The sequence below is a fragment of the Diabrotica undecimpunctata genome, chromosome 9, assembly GCF_040954645.1.
Source record: "Diabrotica undecimpunctata isolate CICGRU chromosome 9, icDiaUnde3, whole genome shotgun sequence".
Lineage (NCBI taxonomy): Eukaryota > Metazoa > Arthropoda > Insecta > Coleoptera > Chrysomelidae > Diabrotica > Diabrotica undecimpunctata.
This window is the reverse complement of record NC_092811.1, coordinates 119711969-119734919: the sequence shown is the minus strand read 5'-3', so window position 1 is coordinate 119734919 and position 22951 is coordinate 119711969. Positions and strand designations below refer to the sequence as shown.

General features: G+C 34.0%; 2 protein-coding genes across 3 annotated transcripts in view; one reads left to right on the top strand and one right to left on the bottom strand.

The window, feature by feature from the left end:
- The window catches only part of MCU (mitochondrial calcium uniporter), a 507649-nt gene that overhangs the window by 344694 nt on the left and 140004 nt on the right, over nucleotides 1–22951 (bottom strand). The window lies entirely within an intron of this gene.
- jv (javelin) overlaps nucleotides 1–22951 on the top strand; it is a 129075-nt gene that overhangs the window by 97256 nt on the left and 8868 nt on the right. Inside the window, exons 5-6 of the mRNA XM_072543364.1 lie at nucleotides 14512–14720; nucleotides 18268–18541. Coding sequence (XP_072399465.1) covers nucleotides 14512–14720; nucleotides 18268–18541 — 483 coding nt within the window. The remainder of the gene's footprint in view (nucleotides 1–14511; nucleotides 14721–18267; nucleotides 18542–22951) is intronic.

The following is a 22951-nucleotide window of genomic DNA, read 5'->3' as shown; positions in this document are numbered from 1 at the left end:
AATAAAAAAAATGACAGCAAAAACGGCAAAACAACATCACAAACTTTTGGATCTTTACCTTATATTCCATTCTTAACACCGAAACTTCTCAAATTATTTAAAGGATTAGAAAACATAAAAATTGCTACGAAAAAATTGCCACAAAAATAACTACGTGTATACAATTAGCAAATATAGTAAACATAAAAGTTTTTAAATGGGACACCCTATATATTTTTTAATATTTATATTCAGTTCATAATTCTTGTTCTTCTAATATTAGGCTTTGCATTAACGTCATTTAAGTTATAGAAAGAAGTAATGCGTAAACAATTATTTATTTTATATAATAAGGTAAACAATATATTTTACTTTTTATATTAAGTTTAATTGAAATCATTGACTAAAATTTGTATACAGGGTGAACCACAAAACGAAATTACGATTTTTCACATTTTTTTAATGGATTATCCTGTATTTTATTTTTTAGAAATATTGTATTTATGATACTCTTTCATTTTTATATAGCATTCCCTATACCTAAACTCATTATTTTCTGAGATATTTTTAGTTTTCTTCAAATTACGGGAATACATTCAATTATTGTGAAAATAAATAAGTATTGAGTATTGAATGATACTATAAAAAAATTATTTTTATTCAATCAGTAACTAACAAAAAATATAAACCATAATAATATGTAATGAATGTAACAATTAATGTGATATTAAGGAAATAAGTCTAAAGTAAATGTTCAAAATGTCTATACAAGTTTGTAACCAATATTCAAATGACCGAACCACGTTTCTCAACATTTGTAAGTCAGTTCTATTAAAAGCTTCTCTTATTCTATTTTTCATATCAACTGGCATTTTCGAGGCTTCTAGCCCCACATGAAAAATAAATTTTGGAGAATTCCGGTGATCGCGGTGGCCAAACAGTTGGTCCTCCTCTGCCTATCCACCTCTCAGGATCATTTAGATGATTGTGAATAGTGAATAGGAGCAGTGTGGTGAACTGGAGCACCGTCGTGTAAAAACCACATTGGTTGTCGAATATTAAGCGGAACATTTTGCAGTAGTATTGCCAAATGATTATTTAGAAAATCCAGATACCACCATTCACACAACCGTCAAAAAAATGTGGGCCAATTACATAATCGCCAACAATACAACCCCAAACATTTATAGACAATCTAGTTTGACTATGAATGTTAACAAAATATGCAAAAATGTTAACGAAACAGTGCGAACAAAACCATCCATTAATCTTTCAAAAACTCTTGCGTTTGGCTTCCTCCGTTCAGAATATCGCTCGTGATATATTCTGGATGCAAGTAAGCAATTTCTCAAACTTTCTCCTAATTCCCAGATCATATCTGTTAACTGTTCTACAGAAAAATATATTTTTAACAATAAAGACAAGCCACAGACTGATTAAAAAGATAATTATATGAAAACTGTTTCTTAGGAAAAACTTTTGTTTTTCCTAAGAAACTGAACCAATGAGATTAAACCGTTCTTAATTATCCTGCTTTAAATATCTGCCTGCAAGATCAAGACTCACCTAGTTGGAGGCAAAAGCCATGTCTTTAGTTGAGAAGTCTAAGGGCGGTGTTTGTACCCTCAGATTAGATAATATCAAATTCTCATTGTTTTGTGTCTATATATTATGTGTTTATGTATTATATGTTTATGTTTTGTGTGTAATTGTACATGATGTGTCTCTCTCTGCCTTTCTATTAATCCATTTAAGTTGGTATATTCTTATTGCTGACTTCTTTTAATATTGGCCACCAGAGCCTGCTACATTCTGTTGATGGGTTTGGTACACGATGTTCTTCATTAAGTAAGATGAAAGCTAGCAAAACACCTAGTAAATTTTAGAGAATCATTAGTAACCGCTGATGTATCAGTAACTACCGAAGACCCTTACAAAACATAATAACACCCAAAGAAGTGAATAACTGAAGCCATGAAGAACTCAAACCCCAAATAAAAAATACACTGTGGTGCAAAATTAACCGGACACTCAGATTTTTTATTTTTTGTTGGTGTTTAGATCAAAACTTCTTTACTTTGTTTGAATTGTATTTTATGCCTTATTAGCGATAACGGATTTTTCTCGTTTAAACCTGTTTAGACTTTTGTGCGAACAACAACACTTTTACCCATACGTTTGGTTATTAATGTGAAATAGTGGCTCAGTATTAATTTAAGTTTATTTTGGTATACTGTATCTGATTATAAGTTCGGCTGTAGGTTTTTGTATTATCTTTTGTTTAAAACTGGCATTCAAAAAATTATAGCACCAGAAGCTGTTGTTTTACAGGATGTTGGGCAGAGCATTAGTTACATCGCAAATGGTTTAGAAATTTCTCGAAGTACAGTGTTTGCTGCAATACAAAGATTTCGGGAAACAGGACAATACGCCAGGAGGCCAGGTCAAGGTAGACGAAGAACCACAAGTCAAGTTGAAGATCGCTTTCCTATTACAAGCGTTATGCGATCGTACATTGATGTCCATAGAAACACAGTTTCCATTTATACCGTTCGAAAACGCTTAAATGAATAAGGATTAAGGTCCAGAATACCTGTCACGGGACCTCTATTAACAGCAAATCATCGGAGACAACGTTTACACTTCGTTCGCGAACATTTTAAGTGGAGTATTGACTATTGGAGTGCTGTGCTTTTTACGGACGAATCAAGATTTAACAGATACTCATCAAATGGGCGGCCCAGAATATGGATAAGAGCTGGTGAACGTCATTAGCGATGTTGTTTTACTCCGAAAGTTCAATTTGGTGGAGGTGGTATAATGGTGTGGGCAGGCATTTCCCTAGAGGCTAATACAGAACTTGTTACAATTCAAGGGGGCAATTTTAACACTCAACGGTATATTGAGTAATGTTCGGAAGATTATGTAGTGCCATTTGCCCCATGGCAATGGTTTATTATTAAATACTCACTTGGGAATATCTCAAATTATTTTAAACGCCAGTTTTTAGGAAAAATCTGGGTGTCCGGTTAATTTTGCACCCCAGTGTAGATAGGAAACACATTGGATGACTGAAGAGACTCTTAACCTTATACAAGAAAGTCGAAATTCTAGAAGCTGGAAGATAAAATACTTGTGCAGAAGAGATAAAAGTAATTACATTAAAAATAATGTGACAAGCTAATATGGTTATAATCAATAATATGGTTACATACCAGACCCTGTATATCAATTCAGCACTGATTGCGTACATTTTATAAATAGAAGAAGGCAGAACTCAAATTATTAGTTTACTGTTTCTATAAAATCTAAATTAAACTCAGAATTCAATTTGGATATAGTTAAAAAGCATATTAATTAAATAATTTATTAAATTTAATTAGTTGATTATTAATTAGACTTTGGATAAACAAACAAAAGCCAATCATGAATATCACAGAGATTATTCGATTTGTTTTATTATTGGGTCGAATTCCATTTATTCAGCGGTTGTTATTTTCAAATTGTAAACAATGTTTTTTGTTCAAGCAAATTAGTTTTTGCGTACGTATATACACTGACTGAAAAAACAAGCCAGCTAGAGGGAATTTCCGGATTTATGTTTACCATATACACTGATTCATCTTAATTTACAAAAAAAGCTAACCTCCACAAAAATGTTCTTCCTTGGTCCATCGCCTTCGTCCGTCAAATGTATATTCCTATCTTGGTGTTCCTATCTGTCGATGTTATCAAGTAATAATAAATAAAAATAATGAGAAAAATGATGGGTATATCATAATGAAACCAAAAGACAGAGAAAAGCCGAAAATGAGGTACATGGACAATCTACATAAAGGCCCAAAGTTAATCGGTATAGCGCAGTGTTTTTCAATATGTGGGTCGCGACCCCAAGGGGCTCGCGATACCTTAAACGGGGGGTCGTCGGCTGAAAGAAAAAGTTGAGGTTCTTACACAAGAAAACACAATTTTAGTGTGAAGGATGTGCTTGTTTTTTTTTCAAAAGTTTATGAAATTGTGGTGCTATTTTTGAAATGTTAATCTAATTGCAGTATATTTCCCTTTTTAGGTTTTAATGTCTACCATTGAAGAAAATGTCAGTTCACACAAGCATGAAGCGGCGAATTGTACTAATAGTTTAAAAGCTTCCCTTGTCAGCTCTGAATATTCATTCATGTTTTCTTTTCATCCAAAATACTACGACACTTTGCGAATAAAATTCCATTTTATATGCCATCAGCAGCTAAATCTAAAAGACATTGTCAAAAGTAGGTTGACTACAAACGAAGTTTTACGTGAAATGTTTCTACTTTATGTTCAGCTGTTAAAATATTTTCTTCTCTTCCTTGAAAGTTCTTGTTCAAATTTTTAAGACTATATTCAAGAACTACTTGTTTTTGAATATCCTTGGCCATATCGTTTATTCTTTGTGAAATAGTATTGTCAGAAAGTGGTATGTTTTTTAATTTGTTTGCCTTCTGCTTACTGACTGTAATTTCATCCATATTAAATCCTGCTGGCAAAATAAGATGTCCGGCAATTGTATGTGGTTTCCCTCCTTTTTAGCAACTGAATATTATGCGACTTTGTAGCCTAGCTAATAATGTTGATTCGTTGACAATGGATGCCTGAAAACAAACCAAACAATATAAAACTCAATAAATACTCTCTAAGTGAATAGTGAATAGTCAATATCAAAAGTTGTATACAAACAACAAAGAAATAAACATCATAAGACATCAACAGTAAAAATAGCAACAATTATAATAGAGTCGCTTTAAGTTTATCGCATTTGAGAATGTTAAGCAAGAGAAACTATCCTGCAAGAGGAAATCTTGCAATTATCAAGATGTTCAAATAATATCAAAATTATACGGGGGTCAAACAGCAAGAATAAAACTCGAAGGCTCTCTATCAGAGGAAATAAATGTTCAGAAGGGTGTATGAAAGGGATGTATTCTCTCGTCAATGCTATTCAGTTTATTCCCAAAATATATTTTCCGTGAAGCATTGGAGGACGATACGACTGTAATAGCCAACAATTTGGGACACTTCCAAAGACTCTTCGATAAAATATTTATGGTTAGTATGAAAAATAGTTACCATACCAACATAAAGAAGACCAAAATGATGGTTATCTCAACAAAAGTTAACAGGTCTCTAATGGAAGGTCATTAAGTTAGTTTCTCGGTACAAATATCTTGGAGCTGTCGTCAACGAGAGAAACCAACAATCTGAAGAAATTCGTTCACATATTAAACAGGCACGAGCTGCGTTCTTCAAAATAAAAAGAATTGTTGACAGCACCAACTATCTCTATGACTCTAAGAAGCAGAATGGTTTTTAGATGGTATGTTTTTTCTTTAAAATGTGGATCTACAGACGAATTCTCAGAGTGTCCTAGATGAATAGAGTCACAAATCAGGCAGTTCTAGAAAGACTCAACATTAAACATGAAATTGTATTTACTATAAAGAAGAGAAAACTTAAGTTCCTTGCTCATGTCTCAAGAGGTACAAGATATGAATTCTTTCAGCTCATAATGCAAGGAAAAATCACTGGACGAAGAAGTGTGGGGCTTAGAAGAATTTCTTGGCTGCGTAATCTTCGTGAATCGTTCTGAATGGCAGCAGTTTCAAAAGTGCAAATAGCCATGTTGATCAGCAACCTCCATAGGAGACGCTGAATGCAAGAAGAAGAAGCTTATCGCTTAAGTGCATTGAGGGTCTTAACAACATTTCGTGGAGATTAGGAAAATAATATTATATTATTAGTATTATTACTTACATGAATTATAGTATTTTGTTGCCGACTAAGAGCTTTCAACTTTCGTTCAAAGAAATCCTCACTTAGTTGTGAGATGCCGCATAAGTTTTGACGGTTTCATATTCTCAGGTGATCAAACATCGCCGCAAATTACACAATGAGGTTTGTTATTTATTATTGTGAACCCATATTTCAAATAACTGTCATCGTAATGTCTATTTTTTTTCGGGTTTGATTCACCACCACCGCTATTGACAGTCGTACCAGATGTTGAAGGCTGCGATATTTTGAGAAATTTATCCATTTTACAAACGCACGGAGCAAACGAAAAAATAAAAGAATCACGTCCGTACTCATCGAAGACTGCACTTAATTGAGTGGGATGAGAGTTGAAACAAAGTTGAACATTGCGGGTGGCGGTACGTGGCGCGCGGGGCGCTTGCTGTCGCCGCAACGACAATGCGGTGTGGCAACGTCGCAGACGCAGTTTGGCCCGCGCGAATAAAAGATAAATGTACCAAAATAGGAAAAAAGCATTACCTAACGTATATAGTCTTTTAATTAAATTAATTTCTTAATTATTTCTCTGGCTTTCTATGACACAAGGGGGTCGCCAGAATATTTCAATCTGTACATGGGTCGCGAAATCAAAAAGATTGAAAAACAGTGGTACAGCGGATTGGAGAATAAAATGCAGAAACACAAAAGTATGAATTAAAATTATTACTGCAACTAGGGCACATCCGAAACTATAAAAAAAAACAGAAAGAGACACAGATTAGTGTTCATTTAATAAAATGGATAAAAAAGAAGATCTGCAGCACCTGTGTACGTTAATGATAAGATCTTTTCCTACTTTTTTTGCAGTTCACTTACTTTATTTGTCAACCAGGGATTTGTATTTCTGTTGCCATTAGTATCTACCTTTTTCATTCTCATAGGTGCGCTTGCTCTTATTTTATATTTTAATTTAATTTTCTTCTAGGCCAATTCTGCATTGTCCGCTTCCATAATAGGTTTTTATATTAGATTTTATACAAAAGACTATTCAAAAGCTATATTGAAAGATTCTATACTGCATTTAATATTATAAATGGAGTATTTTTCTTCCATCGCATGCTGCAAGTTACGATCTAAACGACTTATTTATAATTTATAATGGAAACTATCAGAATATGGTACAAATTAAAGATAAAAATCGACTTAAATAAAAAAACAAAGCAATCAAGTCTGCTTATTAAATAAATTATTTTTGTAATCGAAAATAGATGTTGATTCATAATTATCTGGTCGCCTAGACCTGTTTATTATTAGCGAACTCAATGTAGAGATGAACGATCCTGTAATAGAATAAGTTGCTGTAACAGTTTTTTTTATGTTTCCGTTTTTCGCTTGTCGTGCTGTTCTATTTCTGATCGGTTTATTTTTCTTGGGTGTGTTTCTGTTTGCCCTGTTTTAGGTGTCTATCACCTCTTCAGGACGTGGCTTATTTTGTTGGATGTCGGCTCTGGATCGCTGTGTTATATTTCAATGGTGGTTTGAATCGGTCCATGTTGTTCCCGCGGAGGAGGTAGATGTCCAGGATAGTCTGCTAGGTCTGCTGGAATGCTAGGTAACGTTATTCATGACTACCGGGGAAAGAGATTAAACATTTGGATTCAATTGCTCTGCAAAAGATTTCTCTACAAACGCCACATACACGTTTTGGTAACATTGCCTTTTAATTATATCTCTTTTTCTTTTTCTTCTTCATTTTTGTAAGCAATTCTACTTGTTCATAGGCGAATTAATACCTCTAGGAAATGTTGCCACTCCATCAACGACATACTATACTTCATCCATCAACGATACTTCTTCTGCCGATTGATGACTTAAATCTTGCTACTTTGACGACACGGGTCTCTCCCATTCTGCTTATGTAGTTATTTCATTCTTTTTTTCTATCTGGTGTTCATTCGTTTATACAATGTACGTTACATTTTCTCCTAATGCCTTCACTTCTCTTTTGATCTTTCAGCGTATTTCCTGGAATTCTTCTCAGTTCTCTGATATCTGCCATGGATACGAGAAAACTTTAAAACTTATTCCTGTGGTCATTAAAATATAATTTATTATACATTGTTATTGTTTTATTTACATGTTGTTTCACATTCCTCTGCCATTTCTTTCCACCGTTTTGATAAAACCAGACTATTGTGGTGGTTTCTGCTTTTTTTGTTTCAAATTGGTTCACGCATAAATACACAGCTAATGAATTTGTCTTTATCCATCCCTAGAATAATCACTGTACGAAGTGCAAAGATCAGAAAATACTAAGCTCAATTTAGGCGAGGTGTTGGTACCCAGCGATGTGCGAAGTAAGGAGCGGTGCGTCGTTGTAGCCACGCACATTTACGGCAATGCTTGAATTTACTTTGCTTCAGCGGGGCTTTGGCCAAAATTAGGTGCGGTGCGATGTGCTGTGCGCCGTTGTGGCTGCCACTTAACACGTTCAAGTCCTTCAACGCGACTGTCGCGTTCAGTGAATATAGCCTCAGACAGAGGCCACCAACGCGAGTCGCGCGGTCTTTGACTATATGGCAATATATGAACGTTATCTCAGCGGATTTTTCACGAATTACAACAAATATCTGGTGGCCGCTTGGAAACACTGGCATATAAGTACTAGAGTTTGTGTTTGGTTTTCGAATTTTGATGTTAAACTTTATTCTGAGTAGATGAAAATGTATGGATGTTACCTCGGCGGATTTTTCACAAATTATAACAAATATCTTCTGTCCCATTGATAAATTGGATGATAAAATATGAAATTCTTAATTTCATTGATTACTTTTCAAATATTCAAGCTAGACGTGCTCGAAAACGACAAAATTAGCTGTAATAAAAGGTTGTAAAGTAATAAAAGTAAAAGCATCGGTAAACTTTGAGATAATGACAAGATGTATTTAGATTATATTGCATTTCCAATGATTTGTTGTATTATCATAATCCAATCCCAGTAATATTTTCTACGTCTTCGGTGTTGGAAGTCTTTGTCTGTTGGAAATACTTCAATTTTAAATTATTTTGAAAATGGGTGATGAATATTGCCAACCTTCGAGTTCTAAACGAGGTAGGTAGGAAACTTCTCAGCCAATCTCAGATAATTAATTATTACACATATTAAAAAATTCACATGACGACAGTGACGCAAGTGATGAAGATTTATATTGTGATGAAGATGATCGGACAGACGATCCTAATTTACAAGAAGAATCTGAAGATGATGATCATGATGATGAGTGTCAAAATATTATTGAATGGTCTTCAGAGGTTCAACATCCTACAGTGCTAACATTTACAGCAATACCAGGATTGAAAATTAATGTGGGTGGCAGCAATCCTATTGATTACTTCAATTTATTGGCATGTGAATTATTCGATGACCTGATTATTCAAAATAGCAATCTATATGCCGTTGATATTCTTTATCAAAGTAAATCTGGGAAAAGTAGAATTGCAGCTTGGAAGGATATACCTTTAGAAGAATTTAAAATTTTTCTTGGTTTGTTGTTTCACATGGGAATTATAAAAATTAATCGTATGAATGATTATTGGAGGAAAAATCATTTATTTAGCATTCCAGTGTTTGGACAATATATGAGCCGAAATCGTTTTATGTTAATTTTGCGTGCCTTCTACACGAAGTTGTTTCTCGAAAATTGAAACAAAATGAACTGGTGAGTGCTTACAATAATAAAGGGATATGTGTGTGTAAATGGAAACATCAGCGAGATATTTTAATGATCTCTTCCGAATTTGGTCATGAAATGGTTCCAACAATATCTAGGAAAGGAACTGATAAAGAAAAGCCCCGTTTAGTCGCTGAATATAACAAAACCAAAGGTGGCATTGACTTAGGCGACCAGATGTTAAATTATTATAGTTGCGAACACAAAACTATGAGGTGGTACAGAAAAATAGGCATACATATTTTTCAAATTATGCTAAGGAACGCATACTATTTCTATAATAATTCTAATACAAAAATGTCATTGCACGACTTTCGATTGTCGGTGATTAATATACTTTTGGGACCAAACCCAAAAATCCCTCAAGTCAAGAAAAATTTGACGTTTCATTTGCCATTCCATTGAACTAAATCAGCTAATGGTATTACAAAACGACGACGGTGTAAATATTGTTGACAAACTAAAAAAGAAAGAAAGGACTCATTGTTTTATTGTGCGGAGTGCCCTGAACATCCAGGATTGTGCTTAGAAAATTGTTTTGGAAGTTTTCATGAAGAAATTGAAAATTAGGTAATTAGATTGTTTTCTTGATATTGTTGCCATTTAATAATTACTTATGATAGTTATCCAGGTTCATAAACATATTTTTTCTCAATCAGATTATTATTTTTTTTTAAGTTCAACCGACACATTTTCTGCCATGTGGCCACCAACGCGACTTACGCGGTCAGTTTTTTTTTACCAAATTATTTTTTTTGTGCCCATATTTATTATAAATGACTTCTTAAAGTGTACCTTAAAAATTATCTAGTTTACACGGATACATCTCAGTGGCCCACTGTTTTACCTTAAAGATAGGGACGGAGCTGAACGTGTTAAGAGACAAATGTCCTTCATTGAGTAACGCTAAGTTTAAAAAAGGTATTTTGAAAACCACAAATTTAACTTATGAATGATTCTGTGTTATGAAATATGCTCTCATTAATTTATAATAACTCTGGGAATATAGCCCTTATTAAGGCAATTGAAATTGACTCTTAGACGTTTGCCACATAATAAAATACTTCTGTTTTGTCTCTCAATCTTAACGCGTTTTTCACACTCTCAGAATTTGGACGTACGGTCGTTTTAACGCACGATAACATTCCAATGTCCAATGACACGGCAGTTTGGACGTCCGGTAAATCTGCCGGTTCGCTGTGCTGACGTTCAACTGCTAGTACAACATACAGCGCCGTGTCGTAAATACGGGCCTAGTAGCATATAAATATAACATGTCATACCTATTATATATATATCATAAAAACTATAACTAATAAATATTTTACTCATCATATTGGTTTTTCTCAACACAAAATTAGTAAGGTTTAGCTAACGGATTAAAGGTAACAGCGGGCAGTGATATTTGTAAATTAATTCAAAATTCCATAATTAAAACCTAAAATGCCACAAGATAATAGCTTTCAAATCATATTCATTGTATAGTTTCATATATTATATTTATCGTGCAATACAGTAATACATCACTCATCTCTAACCCGATGACACTGCAGTCGATATAAAAATATTTCCAATGCAATGAAATCGTCTGGTGTCTATTATAAAAGTTGGCGAAGGTTTATGTCTAATAATTGGCGGGAGCACCAACTACCTATAAATTTCATAAAAGCCTCCACGCCGAAGGATCTTATTTTATAGCCACTTGATTTAATGCACAAGAATTTAATTTATATTGCAGATAAAACCTGGACGAGATCTTTATTACTTCTTGCAATTTGTGTGGCCCAAGTTTTGCAACAGGAAAAATAAAATTCGGGAAATGAATTCAATTTCGTCGCTCCTTAAGAAGTTCAAAGGAATATTAATACGACAGTTTTATGGGATGGGTCGATAGAGCTAAGGATTAGATTCTTAAAATTTATGATGAAATATTTTTAAATTTCTGAATTTACGAAAATTTTACTTTTATGAAAAAATAATTAAATTCCTTTTTCTAAACGTTAAAATCAATAAATAATTTATTGAGATATCAGCGAAAGACTTTACGACTACTTTTTATAAATATTAATAACTTTTGCAATATTTAAAACATTGACACAAACATATCGATCAAGACAGTATCAAGACAGGTAGTATTTTCTTCTTCTTTGCATGCCATACTTGTTTTATTGCGTTAGCAATCATCATGTTAACGCTATTAGAACGCTTCTCGGTCGGTAGCTACATGAAACGATTCCTCGACTGTTCAATCTGTCCATAGTTCAATATTCCTACGACAATTATTTTCTTTCAACCCAGTGTTTTCCTTCTGTTTGAGAAGAGAAAAATGAGTCACGATTTGTGAAAAGCTGCGTGGAATTGAAAACCAGCCGAGATGAGAAAAGGAGAAAAGGTGAAAACCAGAAAACAGCTGTGAAACTTACATTAAGAAGGTAATGAGCGAGGACACCATCTAAGATGGTGGAAGAGAAGTCTAGAGCAGAGGTTATCAAAGCGGGTGAGGTGGAACACAAGAAAAGTCGAACAACCGGCCGCTGCGCCACTGTCCAATCGAAACATGTTGACTATGTCTTTCATTGTTGGCAATGTTTTGCTCTCTTTTATTTGGGACATTTTTTTCATTTCAGAATAATGGAAAATTGGCTGAAATTAGCAGATATGAAGAAGATGCAAATGTCCACGAGCTCCATTCGAGTCCAGCTCATCCAAGTTGTTCTCCCTCAATACGTTGAAAGGAGGTTGCTTACCAAAAAGAAATTCGGGAAAAAATAAGGAGTTATGATTCTAGCTATCTCACGTTATATGGCTTTATTCAAGTTGACAACGAACAGGCACCAGAAGGCCAATGCGTTCATCCTGGTTTAGCTGATAAGAAACTTTCAAACGTCGTGCTTCATCTCTTCAGGCATGGTCATGCATGATGGAAAGAGTCTGCAAAAATGAAAACGAAACCGTCACTAAAGCATCATTTATTGTTGGTTTGCACATTGCAAAAGCTGGAAAACCCCATACCATTACCGAGGAACTGATTAAACCTAGCGTGAAGGATGTCGAACAATGCATGTTAGATCCAGATATGACCAAGAAGATTGATAATGTGTATATGTCAAACAGCACCATAAGCAAGAGAATTCACACTATTTCAGACTTTGTAGAGAAAAAGAGCTTATAAATATATTAAAAACTTGTGAATTCTTCAGTTTACAGCTTGATGAAAGTACCGACGATCCTGAACTTGCAGTTCTGCTTGTGTTTGTGAGGTTAACATTCGGGATGAAAATAGAAGAACTCCTTATATGTGAAAAGCTTAAAAGTTATGGCCTAGTGAAGAAATTTGCAAGGTTATCCACGAGTATATAAGAAAAAATGATATAGAGTGGAGTAAATGCAATGGTTGGTAAAATTAGAGGAGCGGTGTCTAGAATAAAGGTAGTGACAGAAAATGCCACCAGCAGTCGTTGTATTTTACATCGCCATTCTTTGACAACTAAAAAGATGCCGTAAGATTGTATTGGATGGTTCTGTGAAAATAATTAACCATGTAAAGAGCCGTCGGCTTCAAGCACGCATTTTAAAGCTCACCGCTGAAGATATGGGTGTGGATCACTTCAATCTTTTGCTCCACACAGAGGTCCGGTGGCTATCGGAGGGAACAATTTTAGGGAGACTATTTAAAACCACCACTTCGCTTCAAGGCAAAGGAGGAGCACAATTAGATAAAATCAAAGCCTTGCGTAAAAAAGTTACATTTTTCAAAGCATGTGTTGAAAAGAGGAACCTTACAAATCTCTCTCGATCACAAGAATTTGTTATAACAAATGAAATCAATCCTTAAACGAACTTCTTTGAAATTGTTATTGCTCATTAGCAAGGTTTGGAAGAAAGTATTGTAAAGTATTTTCCTGACATTGACTCAGATGACTTGTACAGCTGGATAATGGGCCCATTTTCGTGCGACCCAAAAAATAAACCTGTCGGAATGACAAATGAAGTTTTTCAAAATCTACTTAAGATCAGCGAAGATAGCAGTTTAAAACTCAAATACCGTGAAGGAAGCCACGAAAAGTTCTGGATGCAGGTATATTCAGAAAATAATGTTGTTGGCAAAGTTGCAGTGAAAAAACTTGTGTGTTTCACATAGACTTATCTCTGTAAGTCTTCTTTCTTCCCATATGCTTACATTAAAAACAAATACAAAAGCAAACTTCAAGTGTCAAGGGATTTGAGGGTCAAACTTACAAAAATCCCATAATTATAAAGGATATAATGAAAACATCATCGAAACAGTTTCATTCATCTGCAATAAAGTTCATTTATTAATCTGCAATAAAGTTTATACTGAAATCAAATGAATTGAATATTTTTCGTCGTTTTTTTGTCGTTTCCAAATTGCTTCAACTGTTGGTGTGCCTCGAAATACTTTTAGCCTTACAAGGGTGCTGCGACTAAAAAAGTTTGAGAACCACTGGTCTAGAGAACAGACACCAATGAGCGACTCTATAAAAATTTATAATTTATGAAAATGACAAGAAATGAATAAATGAAAAAATATTTAACAAAAAAGTTGTAATACAAGCTCTTTCAAATTTAATACGAAATTTGAGAACATTTATCTGACCGTAACTTATTGATTTATAATAATTCTTACCAATACTTTGAACTGAACAGCAAACTTACCTGAAAAAAGAAAAAAAAATTAACAACTGAAAAGATGAGTTAGTAAAAAATACTTCCAAACTTTTTAAAATTATTCATAAATAAAAAAAAATTAAATTATTTATAAAATATGTGCCTAAATATTATCAAACGGAATATTTAACTCCTTTCGTTGATTTCCCTTAATAGTTTAGGGAAATAAGTCACAGTCGTATATACAATGTTTAGACAAAACAATTCCACACCGCTACCCATAAACCCGGAAAAAAATGTATTAATGACAATTATCGGTCGTGAAAGCCTACATTCCTTAAACAACATCTAAAAAATACGTCAAAATCAAAAATATATGGTAATAATCCTTTATATTTATTTTCAGAAGCGATTCTTGCATCAACAACGTCAAGCTTAGCCTGAACTGTACCAAAGACTACAACACCAATACCAACAACAGTCGTTCGTACCCCTACATCCACGCCCAGAGTGAGCCCTGTCTTAAAAACAAGAACTGCGATCCTAGCATAAAAGGCAAGGATTCCGGCAGTCAACACGGCAAAAACAACGACCCTTGCAACCAAAATTACTCCGGTAAGACAATTATTTGTACCAACTAAAAAAATGTAAGAATATTTCAAGATACAATTATTTTGGTAATCAGAAAATTGTAAAATGTAAAAGGTTATGTTTTCTAGTTATACTTCAATTCATTGAATTTTTCTTTTTCACTGTTTTAAATTAGAGCTGCAGAACAACAGATTTTGAACAACATTGGTCCTTGTCTCAAACCTGTTTAATGATATGAGTAAAGAATACTATAATTTAGTCGTCAAGAAATAGTGTCCAAATGTCGAATAAAATCGACAATTATGTATTTTATATTATAGTCTTGCTGTGTACAGGGTGTCCTAAATTGGTAATTTTTTACCAAGATATTCTTCAGACAAAATACTTTCTTCTAGAACTAACAGATATTATTAGTTATCATTAATTTTTGTTATTAGATGTTTAGAACATAAGTGCATGGGATTCAATAGTTGACAAAAAGGGTTCTAATAAATGACATGTAAAGTTGTAGTAATTGACTGCATATAATAGAAATTATATTTTTCAAAGTTAAGTGCGTTATTTATTTAGACATGTATTAGACATATAAATAAAAATGGTTATTAAATTTCGAATATATTTTTAAAGAAGGGTAAATTATCATGATTTATTAGATTTCCTAACATTGAATACTTAAACTAATTTAAAAATATGAAGAATAATAACACAAAGCACACTAAGTCTACATATCATATTCGCTAAAGTCAAAGTTAAAATTGGAAAGGGTAAACTTTGTTGCCAAACTATCCACATTTAAGAGAGGCGTATTTGAACACCTAATTGCTTCAAAATATTTATAAAGGACCACTGAAGCAATAAAACAATTAAGAGGTATTTTCCTTCGATTTATTTACACAATAGACTTAAGGGCTGGTTCAAACATTGACAATTATCGCAATTCTGATAGTTACATAAAGAGTTATACAAATATTAGCTTTACAGTGAGTGCGGGGAGGCAGTAACAGATATACATGAAATGATAAATTTGAGAGAGACCAACTATATACGTTTTAACACAAAACACCGGGTTTACAAGCGCATTTATCGCTTACGCACCACGCACTTTTTGGGATCACACACAACACCCGGCCTTCACTTGCCGAGAGGCAAATTGGCACTGTCTGTCTTAAGTTATATAACGAGGGGAGGAGCGGGTCCCTGATATAGGGAGTCAGTCGCACACACGTTAACACGATAGCTGACGATGTGAGCGTACAATTTGATAAAATAACTATACTACGATTACAATATACAGGTTGTTTTTACAACAAAAATATATTCGTTCTCTTCTATCTAACTGAGATTGCGGTAACTTAAATATTATATCATTTGTCGAAATATGTGATTTGTCTTCTACTGTGGGCCACTTAAATTTTCCATCCTCTTCATGTTTGAGGAAGGAGATCTCATAATCGGTATTATCTGAATCTTCTTATCATCAGAAATATTGATTATCTAGCCAACAAAATATTTATTCGTTTTCTTACCCAAAAACTTAACAAGCACAAAATCATTAATGCTGAATTTCTTTATTAATTGGTCATTATTGAATGATACATGCTCAGAGTTTAACTCTATCTCACTTGTTATTAACTCAAAACTAACATCATTTGTGGACGAACCAGATTCCACCCATTCTTCATCTGAATCACTGCTAGAACTTTCAACCTTCTTCTTTTTTCTTTGTTCTTTTTGTTTAACTTTCAATGCCTCTGTCTCTGCTTTTTTAGTTTTCTGTTTTCTGCAGCATTTATTTTCTGCCTTATTTTCCTTTTTTTCTGTTTTTCTTTGTTTCTTAAATACCGTTGATACGAATCGGAGCTTACTACAGAAGAGAGTTTTTCCTTGGTCTGTCTTTTCAAAGTACACGGTATCTCTTCAGGCCAAAACAGGATAGATTTAAATGGAGATGGGATTATTTTACCCCCGCCCTGTACACTGGAGCCTTTATTGGCGTGGAACAAGCCATTACTGCATCTTCAGTTGTCAATACTGTAGAATTTTCGAGTATATGTTTTTCATCTATATTTTGTGCTGTTGGAATCACATGAAGTATATTGCCATTACTGGAACTAGAACAAGCCATTACTGCATTGGTACTGTAGAAGTTTCGAGTATGTGATTTTTATTTATATTTGTACTGTTGGAATCAGATGAAGTCTACTCGTTACATTTTTCCACATAAGGAATAGAAATTTGTCTTGTTTTTGACCATTCCAATCGTCATGACAATTTTTAAATACCAGCAATTTTTTCTCACCTATTACCTTTTCCAGTAAAGCAAGACCATCTTCATCATTTAATGTTTTAGTTATTGACTGTATTTAAGAATCTTTTAAGTCATTTTGATTTTCGTGACAATTCTCTTTCACTTTTGAGTAGTCTATAGCATTCTTATCCCAAGGCATTAAACCACTTTTTCTGAAGGCATTTTTCATAATTTGTTTCTCAAAATTTTCAAGAATTTTATACGAGTATGAGTTTATATATGTATTACTACATTTTTACTGCAAAATTCACTGGTATGCGGTGTTAAATGACTAGTATGACCGTCAATAAATAATACAACAGGTGTCTGTATGTTTTGTGTTTTGTAGCCAAGGATGAAAGATATTTGCCATTATATATCAGATTTGCCCATCGACCAACCTTTTGGCACTTTATAGGCAACCTCTGTGGGGATTTTTTTTATATTTATATACAATCATAGCAGAAGCAAAATTGCCATCAGCGTTTGCAGTTATCAAAACAGTCATCAATTCTTTTTCATCAGCATTAACTTGCTGGTAAACACTTTTTTCACCTTTACGAACCACTACTATTTCGTCTTTTGCATTCAGAAATAATGCAGTCTCATCTGCATTGAAAACGCGTGAAGGATTTTGTAGTATCTGAAGTTGATCTTTGTCTGACAGATAATTTGTTATTTTATCAAACCTCCATCAACCCTATTCCATCAGACCTAAGGCTCTGAAAGCTGTTGAATTTTGTGCTATTCGTTGATGGATCTTATTTCTGGTAAATTAAACTGTAGAGGATTATTATCCCCATAATGTTAGAATGTGTTACTAAGTGTTTTGTTTCTAAGTGTCTATAACGTAATGTCAAATAAAGAATTTATTTGCAGAGTAGCTCCAACGACTGAAAATAGATATATAATATGTCATATCAGGTGAAATAGAAATAAAAATGCGAAAAATATGAAAATATATAGGGTATCCCATATAAAAAAAAAACATAAGTTGGTATTATATTTCCTATAAAGAAAATATTTAACCCTGTCTTTTTCGACATTTTTCAATAATCGCGCCCTGTCCTGTATCTCGCTAATGTGGGGAGGGATTGATGATTTGATTAGGTGATCGTTACTTTAACGAAAAAAGAAGTTATGACATATTAACTATTTGTTTTCTATCTGCTCTAATTTTCGGTATACCCTGTGTGTTAAACATATCAATTTGAGACACCCTGTACATTATAAAATAAAGACAGTTAATATGTATGTAAATCTCAACCCAATCTGATTTTGCAGATTTATTCTACCGCAAGAATCCCTCGAAGTTGTCGCGGACAGCCCGAACCAGCCTCGACAACGTGTCCGTCAATCCCTGGGGAGGACGTAATAGTCTTTCAGGCGACATCGACGAGCACTCCAGTTTGAGAAGGAGTCGGAGTTTGGCCATCTCCGGAGAGCACTTGTACAGTCGAGAGGATTTCTATACAAATCAGCAGGAAGAGGAGCAGTCGAGTGGCAGAAAGAGGTCGCAATTGATACCGAGAGCGAAACTGATCAAGGAACATAACAGGTGAGTGACTTCCAAAAGGATCGGCTTTTAATTTAAGGATTCTTAATAAAACAACAAGAGATATTTTTAAAACCTCAAATATACCAGAAATGCTGGAGTAATAATTGTAGAAATATCATTTTATCAAGGAATTTTTCCAAATTACGGAAATGTTATTAAATTGAATATTATTTAATATTTTGATGACGGGTGTTTTAAATATGAATAGCTATTCTTCCAAATAATCATCCAAACTGTGCTTCTCCTACATAAACTTTTTTTCGCATATTTTTTTCCGTGGAATAAATATTAGAAATAGTGTACAAAAAAGTCACATATTAAAAAAAAATCTATATCTAGTAGTAGGGAAGAAATTATTTAGACATGAATTATATCAGTCAATATAATTACTGTTCGTTGGTCTTTTAAAAACCAACGGTCACGATGAATAGTTATGATAGGAATGACGTAGCGATTAATGGGAAAACGAAGAAATGAGGAGGAAATTAAACAAAAAAGTTAAGAGCAAAGAGAAAACAACAAACAAACATTTAATAAAAATAAAAGAAGAAAACCAGAAGCCAAAAAAAAAGTGGAACCAATACAGATAAGAATAGAGTAATTGATAAAAATAAGTTTAATTTTTCTGGACTAAAAATAGATACCAAACTTTCCTAGTCCAAGAACTAAAGACACCAACAAAACGGAAATGCAATCTGCATCGTAAAAACAGAATCTTTTACAGACAAAATAAAAAATATTAAGGAAATAAAGCAAATTAAAAAATATGAAGAACGAATCTTCATAAACCAAGACCTTACGATAAAAACAATGATATAATAAAAAAAAAGCATAAAGAAATGATAAAAATAGCAAAGAAACAAAATAAAGGGCAAAAAGGCATTATTCGTGGTTGAAAAGGAATAGACATGGGATGAAGAGAAAAGACAATTCTCAGAAGGTACTAAAAGAAAAGATACAAAAGCATCCCAGCAAAGAACAACACGGCAATGAAAAGTCAAACTACTTTTAAAGATTTAAACAAATGTGGAGAAGACCAATTCTGATCATGTACCAGTTGTAGGTAATTTCAAAGTCAAAATGAAGAAGGTTACAAGTAAGTCGATGAAGAAGTATAATGTTAGAAAACTGAAAGATCCCAACATTCGACTGAAGGTGAGTGAAAACCACAATACAAAGGTGCTAACATGCAGAAATGCAGGAACTATAGAGGAAAGTTTATCCATCATACAAAAAATAGTGAGAGAAATAAAAGAACAACACCTGAAGAAAGATACAGAGAAACGGAAGTCGTGGATGACCGATGAAATACTTGAACTTATGGATCAGAGAAAAAAAACAAAGAAAATCTCAAAGAGTATAAGAGAATACATAACATCGTTAGAAAAAAGATAAGAGAAGCCAAAGAAAAAAAAACAGAACAATGTCAAGAAATAGAGGAGTATCAGAAGGAGTCGATAGGATAACTTCAATGTCCATCGAAAGGTGAAGGAAATAGCTGGAAAGTTCCGAAATCGCAACAGCGGAAAAATAACAGATGATGAAGGCAATCTTGACATAACCAAAGAAGATCAAAAGAAAGTATGGGAAGAATACTTGGAGAAACTTTTTGAAGAGACCTAAAAATAATAGCTAACCTGTCTTGGAATAGATGGAGATCAACAAAGTCATCATAGCCAGAATTATCGCCAACGTTCGGAACGAACAGGCACCCTAAGGGGAAGAAGAAGGAGAAGACAACAATGCAAAGACCGCTAAAAAATTTAGATTAATTAATGTGACAGTTTTAAATTGATATCCTTTTTGTCCCAAAAAACAAAGCATTTGGACAATGGAAGATAGTGTATTATTCCAAGACCAAGGAAAACATGATCCTAAAAAATACTCCAAACAGACAGGAAAAGTCTAAGCATGAGTCTAGGAAGGAGCCTCCTTTTCAACATAAATCTTTCAGGTCAACTCTGGTCGAGTATCATTCCCAGATATGAGCAATAATATAACCTGCTTAAGATCATTCTGCTGGGCGAGGTGTACGAAAGAAAATAACCAAGAAGGGTAATAATCTGGCTCCACAACCTACGAAAATGGTTTAACTTAACTACTACAGGACTGTTTAATGCAACACTTAATAAAGTCAGTCACCATATTAGTACCCAACATCCTTTATGGAAACGCACGTCAAGCAGAAGAACATGAGCACCCTATACGTTGTTTTGTTCCTAAATTCATAATATAAGTTGAGAAATTTTCTATTAGTTGTATCCGTACTCCAGTTTAATAAATCCACACTCTTTACATACCTTTCACCGCCATTTATATTGCTTATATTTAAATTTTAAATGGCCCCGGTTTGCATTAATTACAAGCGTGGAAAACACTTTTGTTTCCACGAGATCACGTATTCCATATTTTAATACATCCCTTTATTTACTTTTACCCGGTTTAACTGAGTCAAAGGATCAATTTCGGCTTCGGTGTAACTTAAACTGCCGAAGCAGATCCGACGGGCTGGAAAAAAAATATAAGCGCTATTCGAGGTTATTTGAAAGTCAGTGAAGTGTGTCGAATCTTTTTTTAATATCGAGATTTGGCGATTTTTCTAAAAGCTAAAACGGTAAAAGGTGTATTTAATAAGTTAGATATGATATACAGTTCGGCATTTTCAATTCTAGAGAGAATAAAGAGATGATTGTTTAAGAAATAAACATAGAGTAGATAAAGTTAGCTACGCAAGTAAATAGGCTATACAGGAACGGGCACAATTTGGCCCATTTTTACATGTAAATCTCCATAAGTATATCTCCACATAGTACATTTGAAAACATGTTGGAAACAAAACATTCATCATTATATTATATTCTTCCTAAATGAGCAATTAACTTTCTACTATATATAACTTATATACTTATAGATCGATATTGACCATACACTAGATCGCTCTGATTATTATGAGGTAGAGTATAATTTATTCTCCTTACTCGGTAAACCGCGAGCGCCCGGCCGTGACCTTGAAAAGATCAAAAAATGACCAGAACGGACCTTAGATTTTCTTATGCAGATTTACATGTAAAAATGGGCCAAATTATGCCCGTTCCTGTATAGCCTATTTACTTAGGCAGTAAACGTTAAGTACTCCAGAATACCTGCCTTGGTTTAGAGGCCAAGAGCAAGTTTCCTGCAAAATATATTTTTTGCTGTAATAGTTCAGCAATCTATCGATTATGTCTTCCTCTGTTTTTGTGGTGTTTTTAACATCCATCTACTTTTTTCAAATTATTCGCCATCACGGTCTGTGCTCCTTTTTCTTTGGCTAACCACATATATAGTCGAATCGTTTTTCAGTTTATTTATCTTTTTTTGTTTGTTTATTTTTCATGTTTTTTACCTGTTACCTATCTATTGACTAGCTTCCAAATAGTCCGTCGAAAAGCTACCATTTAGAGGTCTAGAGCAAGTAGACAATTTTTTGTAAAATATATTTTTTGCTATTTTTTAATTTCCTTTACCTCTCCCTTCTCCATGTTTGTATTTCTTCGTTTGTCTTCACTTCTGGTGTTGGTGGTTCATTATCGTCACCTTTAGCAAATAGGGATCTGCCCATGTTTCCTTCTGAATATGTTTCGTTTGTTATTATATCGTTCATCTCTTTTCTTTGTCACCTAATCATTCTCCAAATGCCTCTTTGTGTTTCCTAGAAGTCATTGGTCATTCCGAAGTACTAATTTGATGCTGACTTTTCAAAGTTACTAATTGTTACCCTGGCAAGTCTACAACCTTGCCCTTCTTTCCATCTTTTCACGGATTGCGCGATGGGAATGACATTTTACAATTTACGCGATTATTGTAGTTAACCAGCCAAAAAGATACCCAGGTCAGAATAGTCTTAGGGCCTGTCACCTTCCTAGCCAATTGGTGAGCAATGCACCCATCTCAAGATGATGTTATTACCATCCAAAGCTTGAGTTAGTGACTCGTGACATTCAAGGTTAGTAGCGCTTGTCTGCTATATGTGCAGATTATTATAGTTTTCACGGCTATACCTTTTTGGAATATCTCTTTTGCGGCTATAAAGATATCAGCCAGTTCTGTCTGAACTATGCTGGCATTTTTGCCCATATCCCACTTTATTCTTAGGTTCAGTGATCTGGAGTATATCATGCATCTTAAGCCTCCTTCCATTTTGGAGCAATCGGTGTATATGCAATACGCATTTGCCACGCTTGACTCCCTATACTGTCGTGTTTCGAATTTGTAGGGTTTGTCAAAGACAAACTTTGGTTTAATTGAGTCGCAGCCTACCTGTAGCAGGGGTAGCACATCCAGCTCTCCCCGCCAGAAACGATTTCTTAATTGTCCCATTCCTACATCAAGGTTTGCACCAGCTGAGCGCAGTCGCATCATTGTCACCTG